Source organism: Carya illinoinensis, chromosome 13, assembly GCF_018687715.1.
Source record: "Carya illinoinensis cultivar Pawnee chromosome 13, C.illinoinensisPawnee_v1, whole genome shotgun sequence".
Taxonomy (NCBI): domain Eukaryota; kingdom Viridiplantae; phylum Streptophyta; class Magnoliopsida; order Fagales; family Juglandaceae; genus Carya; species Carya illinoinensis.
Genome location: NC_056764.1, coordinates 9,749,409 through 9,758,082, shown reverse-complemented (window position 1 = coordinate 9,758,082; position 8,674 = coordinate 9,749,409). Strand labels below are relative to the sequence as shown.

Genomic DNA, 8,674 nt, shown 5'->3' with positions numbered 1-8,674 from the left:
AAGGTGGAGGGTGGGGGATGGCAGTAAGATAAAAATATGGGGTGATAAATGGTTGTCTTCCCCTTCATCTTTTGCAATACAATCACCTATGACTGTTTTACAGGAAGATGCAAAAGTTGAAGAGTTAGTTGATAAGGATAAGGGGGAGTGGAATGAAGTTAAAATTCGAACTATCTTCAACCAAGAGGAAGCTCAACAGATTCTAAGCATTCTCCTTAGTAGAGGGTTAGCACAAGACAAGTTGGTATGGGGCCCTTCCAAGAAGGGTGTTTTCTCGGTTAAGAGTGCTTATTACCTACAGTTGGAGAGGTTGAAGAACAAGAAGGGGGAGTGCTCATCAGGGAATGATATGGATGAAAGATGGAGAAAAATCTGGGATCTCACTGTGCCTAATGTAACAAAAATGTTCTTGTGGAAGGCTGGAAATAACCTTCTACCTACCAAGGAGAACCTTTTTAGACGAAAGGTGGTAAAAGAGAGGTCCTGTCCAGTTTGTAACGCAGAAGTAGAAACTGTTGAGCATGTCCTCTGGACATGTCCAGCAGCAAATGACATCTGGGCAGAGTTTGATGGTAGAGTCCACAAATGGAGTAGAACAGAAGATGGCTTCATGGTGCTATGGGAGAAAATGATGCAGAGTATGGATCAGAATCAGCTAGAAGAAGTGGCAATGGTGTTCAGAAACTTATGGTTACGCAGAAACAGTTTTGTTTTTGAACAACAGATGTCTTGCCCAACAGCAGTGCTCAGAACAGCCAGGGAAGCCTTGGTAGAATATAAGAAGGCTCAGAGTTTACAGTTGAAGGAAAACCAGATTTCAGTACCTGCTAGGGGTTTACAGAAATGGGATAAACCAGAGAATGGCTTTGTCAAAGTGAACTGGGATGCTTCTTTTAAGGCAAAAGAGAGGAATATGGGAGTGGGGATCATCATAAGGGATGACGAGGGAGAACCTTTAGTTGCTGTTTGTGACCAAAGGAATCATGTAGTAGATCCAGCAGTGGCAGAATGTGTGGCTCTGAGGAAGGCTTTGGAGATATGCAGTGAATTAAACATTCACAATGCTATTTTTGAAGGTGATGCTAGGAATGTTATCTTGGCAATACAAAGGGAAGAAGAAGATTTGTCAGTTTTAGGTCCATTGATTGAGGATGCAAAGTCTTTTTTCAGAAATTATAGAGGTTGGCAATTGATATTTGCACATAGAGAGAAAAATACAGTGGCACATTGTTTAGCAAAAACAGCATTAGGCTTGTTAGAAAAAACGGTTTGGATAGAAGATATGCCAGGCTTTGTTGCAAAGGATTTGGAGTTTGACAAATCATGTAACACAGTTTATCATCAATGAAATACTGAGGTATTCTTTTCATAAAAAAAAAAAAAAAGAGTGGTAGCTATGGATCAGGACATACGCGAATTGGACTCCACGAAATTTATATTTGCCTAGTTGAATCTTTTGGCAGCATTAAATTAATCAATAATTCTACAGCCAACTAACCTGCGGCCCTTCTGCAGCCTCATAGCTGATGTGGCAGTTTATTTTAAGGAAAGAAAAAAACATACTCAGAAAATGAAATGTGTGAAATGCAAAAAATAAGAGAGTAAAGAGAGTAAAAAGGAAATGGGAAAGAAAAAATCTTCACAACCTCTCAACACTCCACACTCCATATTTTTTTTTAATTTTTATTATTTTATCTTTTATTAAATATTTAATATATAAATAATGAATAAAAGAATTAAATTAATTTAAAAAGAATAAATTCAAAAAAAATATTAACAAAATATTAAAAAATTAAAAAAAAATAGAGTGTGGAGTGTTGGGAGGTTGTGTAGCATTCCTCAATGGAAAATCTGAAGAGAGAGAGAAAACCACAGAGTCTACGTCTTCTTCGTTGTGCATCTTCTTTGTGGTGCATCTAGCTAGCTTCTCCAGAGCTATCTCCATGGATCTGCGGAAAAAACATTTTTTGTGAGATTCTTGAAACTTTTCTTCAATTTTTCCTCAGGTATCTCCAGAGCCAGTTAGGCCATTGCTTAAGCCCCTACTCTATGTAAGGCACCCAAAATTAAAAATGAGATTTTTTTTCTTAATTTGTTTTTTGAAAAAAAAAAACCATTTCATTATATAAAATTTTAAATAAATTTTATTTTTTTCAATGTGTGCAATGCCCCATAATACTAAATTTAATATTTAATACAATGAATTATTTATATTTTAAATAATTTTTTAAGATCTTGCTAAATTGAGGTACTAAATTTGCATTGACACCTCATTTTAAGTTGTAGTATTTAATATAAATTCAAAAAAACTTTATTTAAATATTTTAAATAAAAGCCTAATTTTATTGAACATTTTAAAAATATTCCATATAATAATTTATAATTTATTATATTATAATTACGAATAACTAACTTAAATTTTACCTTAACTCTCAATTTGTATTGAGCCGTCCCTGTCACCTAGGGAGCTTTGATGAAGCCATAGCAGCTGCAGATTTCATTTCTTTGCACATGTCTCTTACTCCTGCTATGTCAAAGATTCTTAATGATTGAACTTTTGCAAAGATGAAGAAAGGAGTTCAAAGAACAAGTCGTTTGTAGGCGAAAAATGTAACTTCCCGAATTAGTTTGCCTTTGAATTTAACAGCCATTAAGTTAGAGCTATGTCAGTTTGGTTTCCTGAGAAGGTTGAAAAAATTCAATGGCATTTGAACAAACAATTGAATTGATTTTATTTCAGATTTTAATACACATTCAAGCAGATTCATTTATTAATAAGAGACTTCATATTTTTATTAATGTTAGATGACACATTTCTCAAGCGAATCAAACCAAAATGCCAACAGCGCTGCACTCTTTCCCAAGGTTAACCTATATATAATCAAAGCCTAAGTTGGTTACCCACCCAATAAAGAAGCAGGCACTAAGATGTCAGTTGGTGCACTATACATTATACAATATATATCGACGTGTTTGCAATTTTGCTCAATAATAGATGAATTACTTACTGGCTTAGTATTGGGTTCCTGCATGTGTTATTAATGCCATTAGTTTACTAACCTCAATTGCAGATGCAATTTCTTACGGCCTCCTGAAAATTTGAATAATGATTTGTATAAATTTCAGGTGTATAACCCTATAGTACTATCGTACAAGTCCTTTGAAAACAAGTATCTGATCATCCCGTCTATATGTAATATATATCATATATGCATGTATAAAGTGGTCTACTCACGAGCTGTCGTCGTGAAGACTTTGAACTACTAGTACCAACTACCCATGAAGGAATCATTGACAGTGAAGCACGGTTGAGCCAGAAAACCATTCTATCCACATGTATGTGGATTCGCATATTAGTTTCTTTTGAGGAAACTAACGATTTCATTTGGTTCCAGCTAGTTATTGTAGATTAAAATGTGTAACTGTTATAGGAAAAAAAAAAAAAAAAAACGCTGTCGCTTATCAGTACAATTTTCATTTCAAAGTTTCCATTTCACTAACAACTTCAGTTCATCACACAAATCGTATTACACTCAACACAGTCCATTCCAATACAACATATTTTACAAGTTAGCACCAACTTTGGGCATAGAACTTAATAGTGTGTGTGGATGCAAAAGTTCTTCGATCTTCATCTTTGCAAAAGTTCCATCATTAAGAATCTGCAGTTCCATCATTGCAAAATGGAGTTCTTTCTTCATCTTCATCCGAACTCATTTCTGCATCTTTGCAAAAGTTCCATCATTAAGAATCTTTGATGTAGCAGGAGTAAGAGGCATGTGCAAAGAAATGAAATCTGCAGTTACTAGGCTTCATCAAAGCTCTCAAGGTCCACACCTATTGCACGGGCATGGTCTGCAGGGGCATATGGGTCATGTGCGATCACATGCATACCAAGCCCATTCACACGCCGTGCAACGTCTGATCCTACCTTTCCAAATCCCATCACTGCAAGTGTTTCTCCAACTAGTGCGACTCCAACATATTTATTCCACTACCACTTTCCTGGAATAAAATTGTGTAAACTGTAAACTGAGAGGTCTTGATGCTTGTAGAAACAATTGACTTAACAAATAAACATATCATACACCCAAAAAACCAAGGAGGAGCCAGTATCAAGTGCAAATTTGCAAACCCCAAAGACTAGCACAATCCCTTCCTTTTACCTAAAAATCATCTTTTTCGTTCAAGTTATCAAAGTGAAAATTAAAAGATGAACAAAAAAGTTAAATTTGGAAACCCACATATCAATAACCCCGTAAAGTCCACAATCTAAAAGGCAAGAAAGTAGATTTGCATTAGAAAGACATTTCCAAAATATTTATCATGCTTTTCAAAGCAAAAGCACTTGAAGAAATGTCATTCAAACACTACTACCACTTCAAAATGGGGTCCAAGCCCATCTACTTTGTACCGAAGCAACCATTTAATGAAATGCCCTGGAGAAATTCATTTCAAATATCCATGTCAAAAAAAGTAATATTTACAAACTAGATTTAATAGAAGCATCGGCTTGGCCGCTTGAGCAATGTTCCTGGGTTTTGAAGAACCGAATCACATCATCTTAAGATGTTGGCTTGTGACAGATTCCCTTCAAAAAATATTTAAAATGAATTCTGAAGAAATCTGAGGAAAAAGTGAAGAAATGTTTCAAGAATCTCACCAAAAATGTTCTTCCTGCAAACTCTTGGAGACAGCTCAGGAGAAGCTAGACGCACCACGAAGAAGATGCAAAATCTCTCTCTCTCTCTCTCTCTCTCTCTCTCTCTCTCTCTCTCTCTCTCCAGATTTCTCATTTTATTTTTACTCTATGATTTTTACATTTCACACCTTTCATTTCTTGCTTCTTTTTTTTTTTAAAAAAAATAAACTGCAACACCAGCCATGAGGCCAAGGCGGAGGATTGCAGGCCAGTTGGCTTGGCCTCATGGCTGTAGAATTATTGTAAATTAATAGATCCAATAAATATTATAAAATTCATTTTATGTGTATATATCTCTCCTATTCTAAACCTTTGAATTATCTTAAATGGGTCTATCTATTCTTAACTTATAGAAATACTATATATATGATGGATGCATGTCAGATTCAGTACTTTTGTTAATGCCAAATTAGGACAATAGTTTAATTAACAAAAATGCTTGGGACACGCCGTGTAACCTAGCTATCTACCTAGCAGATCAACTCTTTAATTAATACATGATTTATCCGTATAAGGTCAGTACATGATCACTGTCTTCCTGATCAATTGATCATGCGTGCTATATATATGCATGCACGCCTGGCTATATATATATATATATATATATATCTAATTTAGATATTTATGTGCATGACCAGCTAAATGCACCAGTACCTTCTTCGTAATTATGCTCGGGTTAAGCTTAATATTTCTTAATTATATATAGATATATAGCTAATTCCGAAGCTTGCATGAGCCAATGGAAATCAAGTACTCATTGATAAATTACATAAAGAATATCGATCGAGATCAGCTGTTCACGACAAATATTATATATCTTCTTCCCAAAATCCATATGCATGCTTATAACCTGAATATATATTTAAGAAATCAACTGATCACAATGTTAATGAAAAAGTATTATATGAGTCCTTGTCCGGTCATTATCAATTCCTTTTTTTATACTTGAAGATTTATTAATTCAATCAATTGCTTGCTAATTCATGTCATTCCTTCCATGTAATCGCGCGTGCTTCTGGAACCGCCTTGAGAATCACGATATGATCAAACCGATCAATATCCTAGCTAACTTCAATATGCATGATCAAGGCTGGCTACTTTGTAAGCTGATGGAAGTCATTTGAGAAGAAAGAATTAAGAACACTATATTAAAATGCATTAGATCAACGAAGTTAAAATACAGGAGAACGTACGATTTGATTTTTATTTTTTTTTTTCCAGACTAAAGACTGATCATGAGAACACACAGGCAAATAATTAGGCCAAAGAAATTGCATTAATTATATATTATAGTACATGATTATACCAACTAATTAGCCAGGAACAGGCCAATACCTAGAAAGAAGTTGAAATATTAATCCCAGGTCATCACGACGGCAATAACAGCCACTCCAAGAAACACAGCAAGAAATTTGAAGAAGGGGGTGTCGAAATAGCATTCAGATTGAGGTTTGAAGCCTTTGGCGATAAGATGGTTGATGGCCACATAGACGAAAATCCCACAAGCAAGCCCCATTGAGATGGCATAGATCCAATCTGCTGTTGATCCTTGAGTCGTGGCATCAATGGCAATGCCTATCCCTACTCCAATGGGGCTCGATATAGCAAAGGCAAAAGCATAAGCTGCAGTTGTCAGAAATGGCCTCTTTGGTAGCATTCTGAGTAGTGCTATTCCCATTGCAATAGCTGCGAAGACTTTGTGCAAGGATATTGTCCAGAGACTCCTCCATGCATCACCCTCCGTGGCTGAAATTTTTTTGGGAGCGGGAAATCGAGAGAAACAAACCAACGAAATCATGTACTTTAACTTTAATTGTTTGTTGGAATAATAATTCGAAGCAATTACGCGGTCAGTGTTAATTAAATAAAGAAAACTAGAGGGAAAGTATCCGACAGCATGTTTGGAAATTTGAGAGAGAAACACTAGAAATTAATAGATGTAATTCATCTTCCTATTTCCACGATATAGAAATAAACATCTTTTTCATTCACTCGATACTCGTGTATTTCACCAAGTAAGGTTTATACACGAAACATATATCCTATTATTACAGATTATATATAAATACAGGAAATCTAGTACAATGATAATACAAAGTATATATAGCAAGGTGTACAAAGCAGGTAATTATACTCGAAGTGGATCGCCAAATTAAGGTCCTAATACTGATGATTTCTTGGCAAGGATGGGAGCAGAGGGAGGCAGCGGCCTATGGTGGTCTTCTATGGATATTCCGTCTGTGGCTTTTTGCGTAAAGAAAGACTGGGTCTGCCTATTATTCGAACTGGTTAGGAGGTTTTTTTAATGTTTATTTGGTTTTTTGGGTTGGCTTATTCTGGTTCCTGGGGATATCGTATAGTGTTTGAGTACCGGCCTTTTCTTAAAAAAGAAAACATAAATAAAAGATAAAAATAAAATAATTAAATGTGGATGGTACGTAGTAGCTAGTTTTGGAACTCGATCAGGCTTGTGTAAGTGGTGACCAGGGTACTACTTGAGTACTACGTACTAGAGATTAGAGATGATGCAGAGGGCCGGGATCGATCGAAATTCGAAGCTGGCCAATTGTTCTACTCACTATGCTATCATATGTGGTTGGCTCTAACATCGTGCATGTGGCGGAGATCAAGGTTTTCATAAGTTGAGGCAATAACGCTTGAAGGCAGATCTTTTTCCATGCGTATTAACCCTAAATTTAAATTTATGTTATGAAAACTCAACGATATATCATGCATCAAATGCACCAATATCAGTTTTACCTGCAACTCCGACGGCAATCCCCTCAAATACAGAATGAAAGCAGAGGGCGAGGATGAGTAGTATGGTGTCTCCAAGAGACGACGTCCTCAACAACTCTGGGTTGAGTTCGTTCATATGCAACTCTTTAGCTCTTTCCTCCGGCGTACTTCCTTCTTCCACGACCAGGACTCTAGTTTCTCTGTTGCTAACATTTGTAACATAAGAAATTATGCAATCTCCAAGCATGGTCAGAAGATAACCTGCGGATGCTAGCATGAACGCAAAAGGGTATGTTTTTGTCGTGAGGTCGGCAAAGGTCTGTGCTGAATCGCTCAAGAAATGCATCAGAGATGTACCCAGGAAAACCCCGCCTGCAAATTGCGTGCCCAGGAGAAGAAAGCTTTCGTTCCATGGGTAAAAGTAGGGGGAGACTCCAGCGGCAAAAGTGCTCACTAGTAGAATTATCAAACACCATATTTTCACCAGAATCAAGTGCTTCGAGTGCAAATCTTCGTTTTCACCTTGATCCGTATGGCTGCTCTCGTCTCCATGACCTTTGATGAGGAGGGACAGTTGGAGGAATAGTAGAGAGAAAAACAAAGAGGTTGACTTCAGGGTATTGAAGTAAGAGATCATAGAAGCCATGGATGATGGGTTTGAAATTTCTTCTTCCTCACAATTAATGTGCTTTGATATCATGTAGGCCAGTAATGCCAAGTCATAATATAAGAAAAATACTGCCTGGATAGGCCTCCATTGTTTTTCTCTTTGCAGTACAGTTTTGACTTCACAAGATTGTAGTAGTATTGTACTGCACACTAGTAATGGCTAATTATCTACTCTCTAATCAAGATAATATTAATTATTATATTCTAATAATTAATTATTTAAAATCCAAGGGTGGCAATGGCTATCCTTCTCGGCTTGGACTCATGATAATTAGTCATATTAATGTGTATTATTATATATAGGTCTGTGAGCAGTACTGCATGAAGGGTGTTACATCTTATTATATGTACAAATATACCTCTTGGAGTTGGGTAGCGTTTTAAACGAAAGAGATTAAAAAAAAAAAAAAAAAAAAAAAAAACCTTCTCACCAATTCGAAGTTCATGAAAGGAAGTAATAAACTTCGATTACCGATCAACAAGACAACATGTTGGTGGAAGAAAAATAATTATCGCACCTTGAATGTGGCGTACGTACGTGTACGTGTTCTTGTATTCTATGTA

The 8,674-nt window shown here is 36.1% G+C and overlaps 1 protein-coding gene and 1 long non-coding RNA gene across 2 annotated transcripts; both read right to left on the bottom strand.

The window, feature by feature from the left end:
• Positions 1-3,439: 3,439 nt before the first annotated feature.
• Positions 3,440-4,794, bottom strand: LOC122292719. Its single transcript, XR_006236998.1, has 2 exons — positions 4,664-4,794; positions 3,440-4,005 (listed from the first exon to the last, which is right to left on the bottom strand). It is a non-coding gene; the product is annotated as an uncharacterized LOC122292719 (long non-coding RNA).
• Positions 4,795-5,836: 1,042 nt separating this feature from the next.
• LOC122292527 (zinc transporter 2) lies at positions 5,837-8,127 on the bottom strand. The gene is made up of 2 exons (XM_043100929.1): positions 7,463-8,127; positions 5,837-6,448 (listed from the first exon to the last, which is right to left on the bottom strand). The coding sequence occupies exons 1-2, from the start codon at positions 8,085-8,087 to the stop codon at positions 6,057-6,059; spliced, it is 1,017 nt and encodes a 338-aa protein (XP_042956863.1). The 5' UTR covers positions 8,088-8,127; the 3' UTR covers positions 5,837-6,056.
• Positions 8,128-8,674: the final 547 nt, after the last annotated feature.

Bases quoted from the DNA above. Each gene is read 5' to 3' on its own strand.
- LOC122292527 (XM_043100929.1), bottom strand. From the start codon at position 8,087: ATGGCTTCTATGATCTCTTACTTCAATACCCTGAAGTCAACCTCTTTG. The intron at 6,449-7,462 runs GTAAAACTGATA...AAAAAATTTCAG, and splicing joins GATTGCCGTCGGAGTTGCAG to CCACGGAGGGTGATGCATGG.